Genomic DNA, 18,866 nt, shown 5'->3' with positions numbered 1-18,866 from the left:
AACTTCTCGGTCCGTCCCTCCTCCTCCCCTCCCCTTCCTCCTCCCCCCTCGACCGGGGGCCGGCGCTGCGGCGAAGGCAGGAGGGAAGGAGGGGCGCGGTGCTTGCCCGCGCTGCTCGGAGCCGGAGGCACAGCGACGCGGTAGCGACAGCGCGGGGGGAGGCCGGTGCCAACCCCGACCCCGTGAGGCGGCCCTTCCAGGCGCAGCGGTGGCAGCGGCAGGCGCGATGACGGCGGAGGAGACGAAAGCGGACGGGGCACCCTTGGAAGGGACAGACATCACCCCCAAGCAGGATGAGGGAGTCCTCAAGGTACCGGGCGGCTGCTCCCCGCTTCGGGACCGCGCACCGGCGGGAGAGCGGAAGCTCCCCGGAGGCCCTGCCCGCTGAGGGGACGAGAACCAGGCCGTTACTGAGCTGACCGCTGTCTGGCGGCCCCAGCGATTCAGTATAAGCGGCGGGGGGGAGATGGGGAGGCTGCCTCTGCCGCCCAGGCGCTGCCGGCCCGCGGGGGTTCCCACGCGGGGCTGTCGGAAGGACCTTCCCGCGCTGCCCGCCGGGGAGCCCCGGGTCGCGGCGGGCTGAGGCGGGGGAGAGGCTTTGCCTCCAGGTGTCTCCCCGGCCGGGCCGGGCCGGGCCCGCGGCTGTTCCCGCACTGCTGGTTTTGGGGGCCCCGAGCCCCACCACCACCGTCCCCGCACGTGTTCGGGGGCTAAGAGTTAAAGATGGTGCCTGGGCAGCGCACGTGTGTTTCGTATCGTGCTTAGCTGGCGCCGGGCCGTGCTGCCTGCGTCTCAGGCGCCGAAAATGGGGCTTCTCCATTTTGGTACGAGCGGTGCCTGAGAGCTGAGGTGCCGCGTTATATGCGGGGGCCTGATGGAAGTGCACCCCGGCGGCAGGAGCCGGAAAGGCTGACCCTTGGTTCAGTTTTCGGGGGAATTGAGCCCTTAGGAAGTTGCAGGTGAGGTCGGTAGGGCTGGTTGCGGGCGCAGTTTGTGCCGCGTATCCAGGATGCCGCTAGACTGGCTTCTTTTGTACTGAGAAGTCGGTTGATATGGGTAGCAGAATTAATACCGTGAGGGGGAGTTGCACTAACCCTCTCTGTCAGATAGTTCCTATTTCCATATCTCTGGAAGCTTCTTTAGTCTTTTAAATGGTAACGATCACTAGAAGCGTTTTTTAATCGCAGTGAAATTTCGGGTTACAGTGTTCGAAAAAAGAAAAGCAGACCACAGCAAAGGCAAAATTCAGGATTTAATCTTTGGAACCCCCGAACTTAAAATTCCGGGTTTGCCGTAGTGGTGCTGCCTCCCAGGGATATCGGCGACCAAACTGGGGATACTCTGCTTTCCCATGTTTCCTGCTAATGTGCTTTGATAAGTGTCTATTTTTTCCATGTAGCACAGTGTCAGGTTAGAGTTCTCATTGGCATGGCTGACCAGGAATGCCGCTGTCCTGCAGCTCAGAGCCGTGAGCATGGTAAAAGGCACTGTCAGCCGTACTCCATGCAGTACCCACCTTCTGATGATGGAGAAGCAGTAGGTGATAAGTTTCTCCTTTTAAAAAGGAGGGGAGGAGAAAATACATGCAGAAGAACCGAGGTTGTGAGAACCTCAGAAGAGGCGAGATTGTGAATTGATAAGGCAAAAGATGGGAAAGATCCTGAAGAGCAGCCTTCATGGATTTTTCTAGAAATTGCCAGAAAGCAGAATACACCCATTGAAATCAAAGGTCTAACTCTGAACTAATCTGCACCCAGTTTTGACTGGTATCATTGCATTCATTCCAGGAGGGTTTCGGGATTTTTTAAATTTATTAGCTTTGTATCAGAATAGTATCCAGGGATTTTTACATGGTATTGATGAATGTGCTTGCACTGTGTCTAGTGTAAGCATTTAAGTTTAGAAACATTTGCAAACACAATGTGAACAGAAGAATGGGGGATTTTCACCAGAAAGGGAAATGTAAACCTTATGAAAAAGAGGGTTGCTATATTCAGTGTATGAAAAAAGTGGAATTTGAGTCTCTTAAAAATGAAACAAATGCAAAAGGTGAATATTGTGTAAATACAGAAAATGAGATACTCATTGCTTTCATGTTGGCTGACTTTCTGTGTCACTTCTAGAATATGATGTGAAAAGCTTAGTATTAAATGTGGTTATTTCAGAGTGACTTCAGACTGACTCCTTTAAAATCACTAGTTTGGAACAGTTCTATTTTTTCTTTTTTTTTTTTTCCCTTTTCTGTGTTTGCAGTGAGATGCCTCCAGCTTGAGTCTGACAGGAGCTGTCCTTGCCTCAGCTTTGGGTGGAGGGTGTTGATGTTTTCAATCACATAGTCAATTGCAGGGCTGGTGGGAGGCAAAGTAAGAGACTTGGTTAGTTGCAAGTACTTGAAATTTGGGAAGGAGGCTCCCTGGGGGCTGCTTCCTTCAGTGAGAAACATGATTGGTACAGTAGCATGGCTTTTTTGTAGCTTTTCTTTAAAAGAGGGACACCAGTCTATGCTTCTAGATGACTCTCCTTGAATAAATGTTTATCTTTATGAACTCCATAGATGCAAGCAATTACAGTCCTCTGTTGGGTCTCTTTTGCCTAGCTGAAGTAATGCACAGCTTTGGCTCAGAGCTAGATGGTTTCAGTCAGTATTGGGGAAAACTCAAATTTGTCCTGTTACAGGCAAGGCTTCATATTCTTGCTCTGTGTGATATGTCAGTATTCTTATCTATTTTTATATATATTTCAGATGAACACCAGAAAGATTGGCCAATCTTGATTTTTGTATACCAGGTTTAGTTGATACTAGTCTTACTAGGTAAGCTGGGGAATCTCTTGAGAAGAAAATCAAATCTTTGCAGCTGTATGTGAAATCGTGGTGCTAGCAATTTGTGCCAGAGTTCGTGGGAGACAAAATTAACGCCACATAATAATCCCGAAGTGTTACTGTGTTGACTGATTGAACTGATCTTTGTTAGGGTGAGATTCTGTTAATCTTTGTTAAACTGGCTGGTTTAACTCGGGTAATCTCAGATCATGTGTTAGAATATACTACATGGAAAGAAACAGTTCATTTTCTGGTTTAAATGCTTTGCCTAGAGTGCCGAACTCGGGGGTGGCGATAGAGTTTTAGTGAAGAAGGTACTTAAATAAAGCATAATGGTATACCTGGAACATGAAAAATCTCGTTGAGGAAGGGTAAGTGACATTGCTAACTATAGATGCAGAGATCTGTAAGCCGGTGCCAACTGATGCCAGTTAAGTTCTCATGACAGCAAGAGCCATCTTGAGATTTCTGCATTTGCAGCACTGCTGATCTGCAGACAGAGTAGTCAATCCATTTCCAGATAACTGAAGAAAACCTGTAAATTTGTTATCTACTAAGGGTAACTTAACGCATCTAAATTGATGGAATTAGTGTCTAATAAGCAGTGTTAGTTTTCATGCTCATAGAATTGTGTGTTTTTCTTAGGTTGTCAAGAAAGAAGGCAGTGGGACAGAGTCTCCTATGATTGGTGATAAAGTGACCGTCCATTACACAGGATGGCTTCTTGATGGCACAAAATTTGACTCCAGTCTGGACAGGAGAGACAAATTCTCATTTGACTTGGGCAAAGGTAATATCTTGTGCTTGATATTGCTCAGTTTTGGTAATAATTAAGATGGGATTTCCATGCATGTTAAAGTTGCTGTTTAAACTTGTTTTCAGAAGCTTATGGTTTATTCTCTTAGAGTGACCCATTTGGAGCAATTTAGAGGTTTTTTCTGAATGAGAAAACTGTAGCCCCTTCATTGAAGCCTGCTGAAGAATTAGTCGGCCTCAGATTGCTCCAGGGGAGCAAATTTGCCCTAAAGCACAGTGATAAAGGGTAGTCAAATAGCCAGGAAGTGCATTTTCTTGATTTTTGCCAAAGACTTGCATTCAGAAGTACTTGATTGTGACTAGATACTGGGCCAGGGTGCATGGGGGCAGCTGTCAGCTGCAGTGTGATGAAACATAATCTCTTTTCCCCTAAGTTCCTAAATTAACCCAAAGGTGAATCTTGAAGCAATGCCTCTCTTCATTGTCAAAAGACTTCGTTTTTTTTTGGTTTTTTTTTTAATTAAAAAATCTGAACATCCTTGTTATAGCAGATCTTGCCACTCCAATTTTTTTTTTTTTCCCTCACAGTTCATTACTTGCTGCTTTTTCATTTAGGAGATAAATTCTGCAGTGTACTTGAATTTGAGATGACATGAAGTGTACCTCTTAATACAAGACTGATAGAAAGAATGCTTGATTGAGTTGAAAGGAGCCGCAAGCAGAAGAGCTTGAGTTTAGAGATAGGATTTTGTTACTTGAGGTTCCAGCTTCTGTTCACTTTAGCTTTAGAAAGAATACTACTTGTCCTGCTTTTCTCCCCCATTCTGTTACAAGGGCATGTAACTTTTAGTAACCACTCGTGCTGCTCTTTGCCAACTGATAAAAGTACAGAGAGAAAATGCTCTTTGGATTGCTTTCAAAATACAGGCAGGCAATCTCTCACCCTAAGACCTGCCTCTTCAGAGAGTTACTGTTATTTCCTCACACTTGAGATTGTGCCAGGCACTTCAGCCCGTATCTGTTCAGATGACTATAGGCGAGGAAGTAAGGGGAGGAGAAGAATCAGTCACTGCACCTATAGTGAAGGAATTTAGCTGAGTCTGGGTCCCAGGATAACTGTAATTGGATTAAGATTAAAACTGATGTACAGAAATTGGAGAAAACACAGGCCTTTCAGTATTTCTGCTGTCTTAGCTTTTGTATGCTGGAAGTGGTGATGCTCAGTTTAACAGCTGGTTGTGCCTTTATGCCTAGCAATCATGTGATTGAAATTTGACTTGCATAGGTGAAGTGATCAAAGCATGGGACATTGCTGTGGCGACTATGAAAGTTGGTGAAATCTGTCGGATTACATGTAAACCAGAATATGCCTATGGCTCAGCTGGGAGCCCCCCAAAGATACCTCCCAACGCTACACTGATCTTTGAGGTAAGTGAGAATGGTTATTAAAACTGTATGCTTGAAAAATCTTATTTCACTGTAGAAATAAGATATTACATCATGTAGAAAATACACGATGTGATACCCTTTCAAACAGGATTTTTGGATATAGTCTCAATGGTGGACTCTGGAATAGTTGAAAAAAATGAAAACCTTGAATTCCACTTCGTAAGACTCAAAGTAATAATACTTAGCATTATAAAGTTTTCAGCAACAGAAAGAGCAATTAATGTCCTTAGCAATGTATTTTTCATAGTCTTTTGTGTTTTCTTTGCAAAGTTAACACAATCTTATATGAGCTGTTTGAGGGAGAAAGCGATAGTTGCCTCATATAAACTGTTAGAATATAGTGTATTTGAGCGGCCGTGAAACTGAACTGTTTTCTATAGAGCTGAGCATATTATTAATAAGCCTTAAAGCACCCCAAAACCAGTATGGATTCAGGTTGCCTGTTGAGTAGCAAAGTCTGTCTGTGGATCCGGGTTACAGATCAGTCCTATCATGATAGGAAGTCATTTGTACACACTTGGTCCTGTGACAGATTCATCAATCTTGAATTTGGTGTTTGGGTAACGCTGTTCCCATGGTCCGTTGGTCTCCTTGGTGAACTTCCGGTCTTGGTGAGCTTGGGTGTTTCTTAATGCCACCAGCAGAGGACAGAATTTGTTTCCCATTGATCTTTAAAGCATCCTCCCCCTCTTTCACCTCACCCTCCCAAAAGAGGGTGGAAATGGCAGCTCTCTTGTGTATTATTTCAGTAGTGGGAGTGGTTTCGCAGAATGCTGAGACTTTTTTCTCTCCATAGGGGATGATATGAAAGCTGTTTCTGGAGCATGCTCCGACAGTCCAGTGTTTTGGGAGGATATATTTTTCTTATTATTGAAACAGTTCAGTTTCTCACTTGAGAGAAGGCAGATGTACACTTTTTAAGTACGATTTCTAAAATTACTTCATTGCTGTAAGATTGGATGTTTTATTTAATATCTGAAAAATAAGTCATGGAGTAGGGACTGAAAGCTTATTTAAACTTTGATGGAAACGATGAGCATCTGTTAAGGGTAAATTAAACATAGTTGGATATTGTATTTGTATTAAACTTGGATAGTCTATTTGCATTTATTTTCTTTGCATTTCACTTGTGAGTAATTGTGACTCTTTTTGGGGGGGGTGTTTTGGGTTTGGTTTGGGCTTTGGGGGGGGGGGGGGGCGGGAGGGCTGTTCTTAGGGGGAGAAGGATGTTGGCTTTATTGTTTGTTTTTTTGAAAGACCAGAATAATATTTCATAGATATCCATCAAAATAGTATTAGAGATGTGTTTTGTGAGGAAGGATTAAGAAAAAAGTACTGCCATCAGGTTGTATTCCAGGCCAGTAAGGGATGAGAACTCATTTATTTTGAGTACATCAATATTAATGCTTTTATTTCTGCAGTTGACTGTTGAAAAAGAATGTCTTGTAAAGCTGTTCATAAAAAGCATTTATATATATATAAATCTGAAGATACTCATGGTTTATTTATGTTGGATGAACCACACATGCTGGAACGCTGTGTGTTTTGTACAAATGCAAGTGATTCGGAGAGATAAAAACACTAAAATAGTCACTGTTTTGACCTCATGATTCAAATGCAAACTTTATGTGGGATTTGTTTGTTTGTTTATTTAGGGGGATTTGTTTGGTTGGTTTGGTGTTCTGTGTTTTTTTATGTCACTTTTCTGCTCACTTCAGTTTGGTTGAGGGAAAGAAAAAACAAAACAGAGCTTCAGTGTAGCAATTATTAAACATGTTCAGCTTCTCTGCTTTTACTGTCCATGCACAGTGTCTCAAAGCTCAAGACCTCCCTTGTAGCATAATAAAGCATTTTTAGGGCTTATTTGTTCTTCTGCAGCAAGAGATAACACCTAACCATTTGATAAACAAATGCTCTAAGGGCAAGATACGTTTTGTTTCATCAGAGTACTGTCTGATACAGTCACTTAGATTATTCACTTCCCGCTAGGTTTTTCTTAATGATGCCAGTCTGACTTCTCTCTTGCAGGTACAATTTAGATGAAGTGTTTTATTCATGAGCCTTTGTAGCCCCAAACGTCTGCCTGAGCAGTATTGTTAGAGGGAGAGAAGGAAGAAAAGAACCCAAGCTGTGATGGGTTTTTTTTGGGGGGTGGGGTGTTGTTTTGTGTTGTGTGGTGGTGTTTGCTTTGGAGGGTGAGGGGGGTTGAGGGTATGTTGGTTGCTTTTGGGTTGTTTTTTTTTGGGGGGGGGGAGGGGGTGGCTTTTTTGTTGTTGTTTTTTGTTTGTTTTTTTTTTTTTTAAGACCAGAATACTTCTTATTAGATATCCATCAAAATAGAGAGTGGAGATACTCCTTCTGCTGGTGCATATTCAATTCCTTTTACCTTCCAGGTTTCTTAAGTTCAGTGTTAACAAACCTCCACGTCATTAGCCCTGAACTTTGTTTTTTAAACAAGGTACTTGGCCTAAACAATCACTGTTATAATAGCTTGCTCTTTCCTGCTGTTTACTGCTGTTTTAATCAAACACAGGATAGCAGAAGATTAGTGATTTATTTTGTCTGAATTTCACAGCAGCAACAAGTTTCTTTGTGACTAGATTATTTTTCCATCTTGTCATGGCACTCCCACTTTCAACTATGATTTGCCTTAGAGACTTGGGAGGACATGTGAAGACTAAGGCTGCATAGTTACCTCCTACATTATCGTTATCTCTTAAAAACTCCAGACACATTGTTGCAGCAACAAGTTTGCATTAAATGTGGGCCAGATCATGGTTCTGTTATTTTATCCTTCTTCTGGAAATAATTGTTTTCTGAAATGATACTACAGTACACAGTGATAAGGCAAGACTAGAGGGGTAGAGGTAACAGGAGTAGAAAGTGAACATTATCTCTGTTCAGGCATGCAATAGAGTTTTGAAAAGATTGTTCTGTGGCGCAAGAGTAAGAGAGTGAAGAAATGGGTGGTGAGACAAGGAGGCACAAAAGTACATACAAAATGTAATCAGTTCTAAGTAATGTTAAGTTTGATGGCTTTGTAATGGAAAATAACTGCGGTGCTTGGAGGTAGTTGACATAGTTTCAGGGCCTCAGTACAAAAGGTGTGAGAAAAGCAGAATAGAAGGACAGGACCTGGGATGGGGAGTCAGTGGGGAATAGCTAAAGTCTGAAAAGATGCTCTTGAATTCGTTTAAATGTAGCAGGAGAAGCACTGGGAGTCGGTTTCGGCTCCATTCCGAGCATTTTGAAGTTGATATGAATTTGACTATAGATGGAATTTAGGGTATAGTCAGGACTTAAGGATAAGGATTGCATCTTTATATTTAATTTTCTTGCTTATTTTGTCCTTGCATTACTTACAAACCTCCCTGTTCCTTGGATGCAGTGACAGTGTTGGTGATTGTACTTGACCATAGAGTAAGAGGGTTGTGACAGCTGCTTTGGTTCCCTTTCACAGTGGTATTTGAGAGCAAATTCCTCCTGGCTTCATGTGCTCAAAATGTTTTTTTGTTTCATATTAAAAACAAACAACCCCAAACAAAAAAAAACAAACCCAACAACACCAAAAAGCCCCAGAACCCTCAAGCCCAAAAAACCACTATCCATACTTCTGCCTGCAGACATTAGCAAAAATACTATTAAAGGCAGTAGAATGTTTTTTTGCAGTAGTCCCTAGGTATTGTGGCTCATGTAAGCTTTATTAAGAAGCCAGGTTCACAGTCCCTTAATTGAAATGATCTAATTTGTAGTATCAAGAGACGAAGATTGCTGGAGAAAAAAAGCCGTGAGGGCAAAACATCTTCATAGTGCTGGCTGTTGTAACATCTTATAAGATGTTAATGAAGGTGGTGGCTTCCTGAACGGTTACAGTTCAAAGATCTCTGGAAAACAAATCCCATTGATGTAATGGGAATAAATGCAAGGCTTTTCTTCCTTCTGCAGATAGAACTTTTTGAGTTCAAGGGGGAGGACCTCACTGATGATGAAGATGGTGGCATCATCCGAAGAATCCGTAAAAAAGGGGAAGGCTACTCCAAGCCTAATGAGGGTGCACTTGTAGAGAGTAAGTACGTTACACAAATAGTAAATGGGTTTATCATGTGGGAGGGTAGAATCTTTTCCCAGTTTACAACTCCTTGCACTGACCGAGAGGAATACATGGCTTCTCTTTCTTTTGCCAGGCAACTTAACAACCTAGAATAAGCTTTCATTTTCCTGTTTCTAGCAAGGTTTACATTTTCCAGCAGCAGCTGTGTTCTCTAGAGGTACTGAATCTGATAAAGTGCTTATCTGATCACAAAAGATAGATGAGTCTAATAAAGTATTTCCATTTGCTGAGGAACAAGAGGGAAGTAGTTCTGGTACTTGCTGGGGGATGAAGAGGGAGAGAACAACTGAAAAAAAAAGGGATTTATTAAGTTTAGCAACAGAAGTTTTACTTGCTTCCGGAAGCTACCATGCATAAGTGGCTGTTAAAAGAGAGAAGACCATTTAGGAGGAGGCTTTGACACTCCGTATATCACCTATGCTACCTGCACCTTACCATACATAGATAAATTACAATTTTTCTCTCCTTTTTGTTACCAGTCCAGTTTGAAGGTCGATACGGAGATCGTGTTTTCGACAGGCGGGAATTGCAGTTTGAGATTGGAGAAGGTGACAACTATGATCTTCCTCATGGTCTTGAGAAAGCAATTCAAAAGATGGAGAAATCAGAGGAATCGGTGTTCTATCTCAAACCCAAGTATGCTGTTTCTGATCTTTTGATACTTCAGTATATACTTATATATCTTAGTATATCTACTAAGTATTTGGCAAGACGAAGTGTTTTGCTATAATGCTTTACGGATTTTTTTTTTTTTTTCAATACTTCAGTAAAAACTTGATCAGCCCCAAAAGTTAGATGTGTGAGAAATAGGAAGCTAAGATCACTTTGCCACTTGGTTGAAGTAGTAGCATTCCAAAAGAAATTTACTTATGTCTCTATAGTGTTGATCTTGGTGAATATTTAAAATATTGTCGCTCTCTTCAACTTACATTTTTCTGGTTCTTTTTAATGAAACGGTACTTCTGTTGTACATGAAGAACAGCTCAGAATAGGAAAAGAGCCAGTGAGCCTTCTGAGCAACCTGATGTGACCAGATAGCTAGTCCTTATGTGATGTGATTGGTAAAGAGTATCAGATGTCTTTTGTCAGAAGATGATGTACACTGGTGTTCTCAAAGCCTTTTGGAAAAAGACATTAAAGATTCTTGTGAGATAATTTTTTTTTCCCAATCTCTCTGTTTTAATCTCTCCCAACCCCCAATCTTACAGCTATGGTTTTGGAAGTGCTGGGAAGGAGAAATTTCAGATCCCTCCAGATGCAGAGCTACAGTATGAAGTGAAACTCAAAAGCTTTGAAAAGGTAGGAATGAGAGATGAAGTCCAAAGGGAGACTAGGCGGTGGGGTAGGAAGTATGAGTGCAGCTTAAACAGGGATGATGGAATCCTTGAAAGTTGATCTGAAATAGGGAAGCCATTGTTGCCAGAGATGACGCTGGGAACTCGTGGCAGAAACTGTCTTTTCTTACTGTATTCCTTTCTGTTGCTGTCGGTGTCTGTCCTGTTCCAGCCCAGTTTCCAGTATCAGTGCAAAACTCTGTTTTGTCAAGCCTATCTACCATACTGTTAGTGGGAAACAGGGTAACTGCATAGTCCTTGGTTTCCCAGAAGTTGTATCATTGACTTGAACTGTTCCTGTTTGGGTAGGCTAAGGAGTCTTGGGAAATGAACACAGATGAGAAGCTGGAGCAAAGCTGCATTGTGAAGGAGAGAGGCACTCAGTACTTCAAGGTAAATGATAATCCTCAAGTAATACTAGCATTTCTTAGTCCATATCATGAGCTGATAATGCTGATGACAGCTTCTGTCATTTCGGAGTGGTGTTCATGGTATTTTGTGATGTTTTACAGGGAGGACTGGAAGGGAAGGTGTCTTTAAAAAAGAAAAAAGCCTCAGAGTTGGAATAACTAAAGAACTAACTCTGCAGGGAGTTAGTTCTCTCTGTCAGAGCTGATTGCTCTACCTACGGATAAATTGAATTTTAGCAAGGTTACAGTATAAATTCCTGCTGTGGGATAGTATTGTGAATGAAAATACTCATTTGGGTAGAGATGTGTGGAGAAGCTGTTTCAAGCAATTTGACCAACTAAAGGCAGACTTTCCTGTTACCTTCATGACACAGCAATAGTTCTACTGTTTGAAAATGCTCCATCTTCCTTGTCTTGTATCAAAAGCTGTGTATAAGGTGGGAGTTGAGGTGAAATACCAATGCTGGCCTATACCCCTAGCTTCAGTGGGGGAGCCAGCAGGTCTTCCTAAAGATCTTCTGATTCTATGCAGGAATGGCTTTCAGAAGTAATATATTCTTTATGATAGAAGTTCTTTTGTGATAGTTTTTTTTTTTTTTATTGTTCAAGGTAAGCAGAAAGGTCAAAAGGGAGCTAAAATACCCTGCGAGTTGTGTGATAATTTAACTGCATTGCTTACAGGAGGGGAAATACAAACGGGCAGCATTACAGTATAAGAAGATTGTATCGTGGCTGGAGCATGAATCGGGACTCTCTGAGGAGGAGGATACGAAAGCCAAAAGCTTGAGGCTTGCTGCTCACCTTAATCTAGCTATGTGCCACCTCAAGCTGAAGGAATATTCCCCGGCTTTGGAAAACTGCAACAAGGTAGTAAGGGTTTATTTATTCTTGAGCTGCAGAGGCGATCTGACAGTTTATCTCTTTCTTTAACAATTTGAGGAATACCAGACCATGTGGTGTTAGGCCTTTCTCACCAGCTTGCAGTATGGCAGTTGGGCAGTACTGAATACAAACTGTAAAAATAACCAACAATTTATTGTTGGGTATTTCTTATCTGGATATCTTCTATCACTTTCCTGCTACTTTTTGAATACTGAAGTATTTAGATATGGTGAAGGTAGTAATGTTGGCAAAGGTCCTTCAAAGAGCTGTAATACAGCCAGGGATAAATCTTAGGCTTGCTGGTTCTCTGTCAAGTCAGCCTACTATATTCAGTCCTTTTCATACCTCCTACTGTATTCAGTTCACCTTATTAGTAAACCCTGACAAGGTTCATAACTCTGCATTAGAAGGTACAGTTCCCAGCAGTCTCTTGTGTTCTGACTGCATATTTTAAAAAAAACAAACCACAAGTAAATCTTGACAAGAAAAATTGTCTTGTTTAATTCAGGCACTCGAATTGGATAGCAACAATGAAAAGGGCCTCTTCCGGCGTGGAGAAGCACACTTGGCTGTCAATGACTTTGACTTGGCCCGGGGAGATTTCCAGAAGGTGATACAACTCTATCCAAGTAACAAAGCTGCCAAAGTGCAACTGGTAACTTGTCAGCAGAAAATACGGGAGCAGCATGAGAAGGAGAAAAAGATGTATGCCAACATGTTCCAAAGGCTTGCAGACAAAGACTTAAAGGTAAGTAACACTGCACCAGAAGACAAGATGTGGTGTCATGTATTAGACAAGGAATACTGTTTTAGGTATTTAATTTACTTAGTACAGGTAAATGTAGTGGAAGAACACTCAAATACTTTCCTTGGGGAGTTTGTAGGAGGTGGAAATAGCCAGTGGTCAAAATGATCAGGCCATTTTGTTTGAACAAGACAACTAGTAGTACCAAGCGTTGCACAGAATGCTTTTACTTATTTCAGCTGAAGTCGCAGACCAGTGTTAATCAGAAAATGGTTGAAGTGATGAGAAGCAAGTGTAAAATTCAAGAACTGAAAAAAAAGTGTCTATTCTCCTCAAACTGATTTGTTGCAAAGAACAGTCTGTTTTGCTGTCTTTCCTAACACATTAATGTCTGGTGTACAGATGGTGCTGAGCACCCACTTGCTTCTCACAGAGACATTAAGATGTGGTTGATGCGCTCCATCTCAAATGTCACAAATTAAGACATTTGAAGTCAGACTGTCATAAGATTCATTATTCTACTGTATGGATTGTTTTCCTACTAAGTGTTCACTAGAATTTTAGTAAATACTAGTTCAGTTGACAATGGCAATATTTGAATACAGGCTGTAACTAGGTTGTATCAGCTAGCAAGACACATTCTAAGTTACTGGTGAGAATCTCATATCCGAAGAAAATGTTGTGTTTGTATTCCTGAAATCTGACGATCCAGAAGGAGTAAGTAAACCTGTAACTTCCAAGTCAAATCTGAGATTTATGTCACTCAAATTTTCTCAGTAATATCGGGGAGTGCAGAAGCTTGTATATTGTGAGGCTATTTTCACAGATCGTTGTGTCCACCTTCCAGAATACTCACGAAGAATCTAAAGAGCTGTCAGATACTGGTACGCCAGTTTCCTGTGGCTAACTGTGCCAGTGAGTCTGGCCAGGGGCCCACTGTCCTCAGATGAGTGTATCCTGGCAACTCGGGTATCTCAGACTGTCAGCTGATAATTTTCTGGATGAAACACTCCACAAACCTCTCTTCCTTTACTGCAGTCTTTCAAAATGAGATATATCTGAAATTGATTTATCTCCCAGAGACAGTGGGAGAAGTATTCCATTTTTCATCTCTAAATTAGTAGTCATACAGGGTAATCACTGCTAACTGGATGGTTGGGTGCACAACGTGTTCTGCTAGTGGCTTTTTGGTTTTGTGGGGTTTTTTTTTTGTTCGTTTTGGGTTTTTTCTCCTCAAACATTAGCAGTAGTCAAGTGGATTTGGTTCTACTTCTCATGAAGGAGTGTAAACAAACACAAATGCAGACATTCTCCACTGATTCTGCAAGGAAAGTGTCATTGTCCATGTAGTTAAGTATGGCTAAAGCAGCCTGATGTCATCCGTCCTTGCTTATTGGAGCTTGGAGAGAAGTACATTGTCCTTCTAGACTTGTCATGTATAGCCATGCAGTACCATGATTTTTGGTAGGCTTTAATGAAAAATCTCAGGAAGATAAAAGGCACAGGAACTAAACTAGAATTATTTGACTGGACATCTTGACTCTTGAAATTGCAGGTTTTAATTGCCAGCTGTCAGGCTGTACTGTGCAGGTTCCCTTCAGGTAGCACAGGTACTGGGAATCTGGCTTTCGCACTAGGTGTGGGACAGAGCAAAATTTATTCGGAGAGGAAGAGTGAATTGCTAAAACAAGCTATACCCAATAAAAGTGTGAAAGGGCTGCCTTCGTGCTTTTCAGAATGTACACCTCAGACCCCAAGGCAAGAACTTGGTAGGGTTGTATACTTGGCAAAAGGCAGACTCGGTCTTTGCATTGCAGGCTGTTTTGGATTCTGCAAAGACATGGCACTTAGTTCCAATTTTCCCATCTACTTCAGATAGAATCAGCTTACAGAGTCAGGGAATCATTTTGGTTGGAAAAGACCTTTGCCATTGTCCTGGGTTCAGCAGTAGCAGTCATGTTTTTCCTTTGTTTAAACCACGACAGCCATCATCGAGTCCAGCTTAACCCAGCACTACCAAGCCCCTCACTAAACCATGTCCCCAAGTGCCACATCAAATGACATGCATGTCATTTGAATACCTCCAGGGATGGTGATTCAGATGCTTCCCTGGGCAGCCTGATCCAATTCTTGACAGCCCTTTCAGTGAAGAAATTTTTGTAATATCCAATCTAAACTTCCCCTGGTGCAATTTGAGGCCATTTCTTCTTGTCCTGTCACTTGTTACTTATAAGACACCCATCTCACTACAGCCTCCTTTCAGTAGTTGTAGAGAGTGATAAGGTCCCCCCTCAGCCTCCTTTTTCTCCAGACTAAACAACCTCAGTTCCCTCAGCTGCTCCTGATAAGACTTGTTCTGCAGATGCTTCACCAGCTTTGTTGCTTTGTTTTGGATGCCCTCCAGCAACTCAGTATCTCTCTTGTAGTGGGGGGCCCAGAACTGAACACAGGATTCAAGGTGCAGCCTTACCAGTGCCCAGTACAGGCAGATGATCACTGCCCTGGCCCTGCTGCTACACTATTTCTGGTGCAGGCCAGGATCCTATTGGCCTTGTTCATTCTTCTCAGTAGATGGATGATCTTGGGAATATCCATATGTTTACAGTATTGTTTTCTTTTTCTTGGAGCCACCTGGCCTACTTAAAATTCACATGTTTTCTTATGGAAAAGGGTCAGTTTTGGGCATTTTTCTTGCAAGAAAACATGTTTTCCTGTTAATGCATTTCTCATCTTGCTTTACAGCAACAGTTTCCCTGTTGGGGAGGCACATACATTCAAGAGTTCTGGAGGAGAGGGTTTGTTTAGCCAAATGTCTTCTGATTTCTAAGAAGGCAGCTTGGACTGTAGTTCTGAAATTCATGACATATGTGTATCTTACGACTACAGAAGTACAACAGCCACTCCTGCATGAGTAATTTGTTTCATAAATTTGAATAGTTCACATATGTAAACTGGGGATTTTTAAAGGTTGGGATGTTTATCACCTTATCTTAAGCCCAAGATCGCTAGGTAACAGATTTTCTCTGGAAAGGAGACTTTGCCCTGACGTGCTTCACAGAATGCTTCTAAGGATTGATGCCAAAGGATGACCTTTGTTCATTGGCTGTGGTTGCTTGTTGCAGCTAAGATGATGTAACAGTTGAAGGATTCTGACCCTTTTTCCCCCTCCCCCAATAGTGCATGTTCATGTCCTTGCTTCCTCTCATCTGTCCTCACCTAACCTCATAATAAAACAGATGGTTCAGGGTGCTACGCTGACAGGTTGAAGAGCAGCTGCATTGCACTGTCTTTTGAGATAAGCAGGATGAAGTAGACGTTTCTACTTCTCTTTCCTGTGTTTGGAAATGGTTGCAAGGTGCTGGTTATGTCCTGTTGTAAAAACTGACCTCTGACCCTTACCACATGGCTTTCTGCTTCCTATCCCTTGTGTGTGAACTGGAAGTCTGTGGGAGAACATTTTCTTGAAGTGTTATGTGGCAAATGTGTGCACACCATGTATGAATCATAACAGTCTAACACCAGTATTATTTCTCAGCCTCCTCTAAACTGCTTATGATTTCTGAGATGCAGATAAAAATGGTAAGAAAAATTTGGTTTGTCTTTGAAGGTCCTGATAACCTTAATTCAGTTTTGCAAGGAGACTAGGTACCCTTGTGATAAGTACCAAATAATGTTTGTGGTATTGTTTGCAAGTGCTACCAGTCTTTTATAACAAGGAATCTATTTTCTTTGTCTCTTTTAGTCAGCTGCTTCTCTTCAGATCAGCCACACTGAAGATGCAGAAATGAAAGACGAGCAGAATGGAGTTGAAGATAAATCAGAAGTTGACACAGAAGCATAAAACCAAACCCTATTCCATTAGTTTTGTAAATGAAAGAATTTCCAGTGAATTAGACCTTTATTTTTCTACCTGGTTGGACAGTGGCTTCAGGGGAGCAGAGGCTGAAGCCACCATGCCACAGTCAATTACAGCTTTATATGTCTGTTGAAGCTGAGTGGCAGCATAAATCTGGTTTAATCCTAGGGACTTTATTTATTCAATCAGCCTCTGTTACTGTTTGGGTTCTGTCTGGATTTACTCTGCTTGGTTTATTTGCATTTTGCCATTGGTGTTTGTCTCTTTCTGGTTCCAGTTTAATTCCAGGTTCTGCTTCCTCAGTTCATTTCCTGATTTCTTCCAAGTAACCAGCTTTTTCCAGGAGTTCTCACGTGAGACTGGAGAACAAATCGGCACTCCCAGTTCTTCTGTCTTGGGATTGCCCCCTTACTCCCCTGTTCAGTATGGAGTCTCTTCCGCTAAGCATTGTAACCTTTCTTGTATGCCTCATGTTTGCAAATTGCCGAAGGTGAAGACTGTGAAGTCACAGCTTAAGTAATAAAGCTCCAATTAAACTCCAGAAAACAGAAATTTTTGTGGGTTTTTATTGGGATTTGCACAAAGTTAAGATAATTTATTGTCCTTTGGTCATCCAGTGTTTTCTCATCCACACAGCTGTACAATAGCCACAGTACTTGAGTATTCTCTGATGTTGCTCATTCACTGCCATAGAAAATACCCATAATAATCAATACAGTATTTACCCATATATTTGCAAAAGGAAAAATCTGTTGCAGAAAATCTTACAAAAAGTAAATCTGTAACCTATGCATAGACCTTATTTTCTGTTCCTATTGCTCTCTTCCTCTATACCTTCCACATAGTAAAACTGGACCAGGGAAAAAAAACACGTCTTCATACTGACTGGCTTTGGAGAGAAAATAGGAGATAACAATATAACACGCTACAGATACTTGTAATGAACTACAAACTTCTGAATGATTTGAATGTCTGCTTGACCTCATCTCACAAGAAAGCTATTAATATTCTGCTTCTTTCTGTAGTACATTTTGTGTCTTGTTTGGGGGCTGGTGTGCCTTTGGGTTTTGTGGGGACTTCTTGTTGAGGTGGGGTTTTGTTTGTCTGCAGGCTTGGAACATAGTACTCAAACTCGCCTCTGTTTATGCTGCTGTGTAGTGTTAAACTTGGCATCTCCACTGTCCTGAGACCCTCTAGCAGCAGCAACAATTTTTTGCCTGCTCTGCAGGAGGAAGGTAGATAAATCTGTTCCTCTCAGGTACAAAAATGGGTTTGGTGGGTGCTTTTCTGATTTTGGTGGGTTGTTGTGGGTTTTTTTGGTGGGTTTTGGTGTGGTGGGGTTTTTTGGGGGGTTTTTTTGGTTGGTTGGTTTTGGTTTTTTTAGTGAGAAAGATATCTTTGCATGGGCTGGTCTGGAATTGTGTGTGTATCGCAGGGAGTATCCCTGTTATAACATGAATGACATCTGAAATACTTAAGTTTGAAATGCTGGTCTCCTTTGCTGAGAGAAGTACTGCATAGGCACTTATCCATGGTTTTTTTTATGGGCCGGGGTTTGCCTGGACCTGATCCTGCAAGAGCACTGGCTTGGGCCACGCAGTTGTGTAACTGAACTGTAGCCAGGGTGTTAAGGTCTGCTTGACATGCTGTCCTGCCCCATGCCCAGAATAAGACCTTCACCAAATGCTGGTGGGTTGGAGGTAGCTTAGGGAGCTGTGACTCTGCTGCTTTCTGCAGGATGTAGCAATGCCTGAAGCTTCAGTGTAGTGGGTGAGGAAGAGTCGGTTTATCCTGTTATCACAGTTAAGGAAATGCTGATTTGATTTGCTTAGCAAAGCATTAGCATTTCCAGGTAGTGCAGGTGCGCTTTATGAGTTGTCTGTATGAAAGGAGCAGCTGAAAGGAGGTTCTGTATTGTCTTGAAGCATGGGGCCAGTTGCCAGCAGTTGATGGCACACAAGTGTTTTTTAAGTGAGGTCATGCATGTAAAGTTCAACTTCTGTGTCGTTATACAAAAATGCTTAAGCAATTGCAGGACTTTGTTAACCATATATATCTGTCTCTTTATTTACAAATCTTTCACCTTGTGTAGTGTTACTGTCATAGTTTTACAATATCATTAAGGTAACAGAAGTGCCCTATTTCACTATTAGCTGTGGAAGTGGGAAGACCTCATCTTTTGTCCAACCTACAAGACACGCATACAACAGCTCCGTGCTGTTGGATGTACGACTGTGCCCTTGGATCTGAGCGGGAGCTAAACACCTCGTTTGCAGAAGGCAGTAGTGACATAGTTCCACTGTTACAGGAGCTGGATCAAGCGAAAGCACAGCCAGGTCTCCTGGCTGTGGGGCTGCTGCTGAGCCTGAGGCCTGGTAGGCCGTCACCCTGCCCACTGTTCCCACTTGGCAGGCGGGCACCGGGACAAGCGGTCGGGCGCTCGCTCTTCCGGAGGGCCCAGAGCGCAAAGGCAGAAAGTGTGCTTCCATCCCCAAGCTGTGG

General features: G+C 42.2%; 2 protein-coding genes across 2 annotated transcripts in view; both read left to right on the top strand.

Annotated features, from left to right (window-relative positions):
• NECAP1 (NECAP endocytosis associated 1) overlaps positions 1 to 18,866 on the top strand; it is a 149,470-nt gene that overhangs the window by 69,148 nt on the left and 61,456 nt on the right. The window lies entirely within an intron of this gene.
• FKBP4 (FKBP prolyl isomerase 4) lies at positions 45 to 16,900 on the top strand. Its single transcript, XM_061472259.1, has 10 exons — positions 45 to 310; positions 3,467 to 3,611; positions 4,863 to 5,005; positions 8,972 to 9,092; positions 9,617 to 9,773; positions 10,346 to 10,436; positions 10,781 to 10,864; positions 11,563 to 11,748; positions 12,272 to 12,511; positions 16,251 to 16,900. The coding sequence occupies exons 1-10, from the start codon at positions 227 to 229 to the stop codon at positions 16,347 to 16,349; spliced, it is 1,350 nt and encodes a 449-aa protein (XP_061328243.1). The 5' UTR covers positions 45 to 226; the 3' UTR covers positions 16,350 to 16,900.

Source organism: Pezoporus flaviventris, unplaced genomic scaffold, assembly GCF_033815535.1.
Source record: "Pezoporus flaviventris isolate CSIRO_AGI_PZ_B2104156 unplaced genomic scaffold, CSIRO_AGI_Pfla_v1 ptg000070l, whole genome shotgun sequence".
Classification (NCBI taxonomy): domain Eukaryota; kingdom Metazoa; phylum Chordata; class Aves; order Psittaciformes; family Psittacidae; genus Pezoporus; species Pezoporus flaviventris.
This window is presented reverse-complemented; position numbering and strand designations above follow the sequence as displayed.

Coding starts and splice junctions, on each gene's coding strand:
- FKBP4 (XM_061472259.1), top strand. CDS start 227: ATGACGGCGGAGGAGACGAAAGCGGACGGGGCACCCTTGGAAGGGACA. Junction 10,865..11,562: donor GAGGCACTCAGTACTTCAAG/GTAAATGATAAT, acceptor CATTGCTTACAG/GAGGGGAAATACAAACGGGC. Junction 11,749..12,271: donor CTTTGGAAAACTGCAACAAG/GTAGTAAGGGTT, acceptor TGTTTAATTCAG/GCACTCGAATTGGATAGCAA.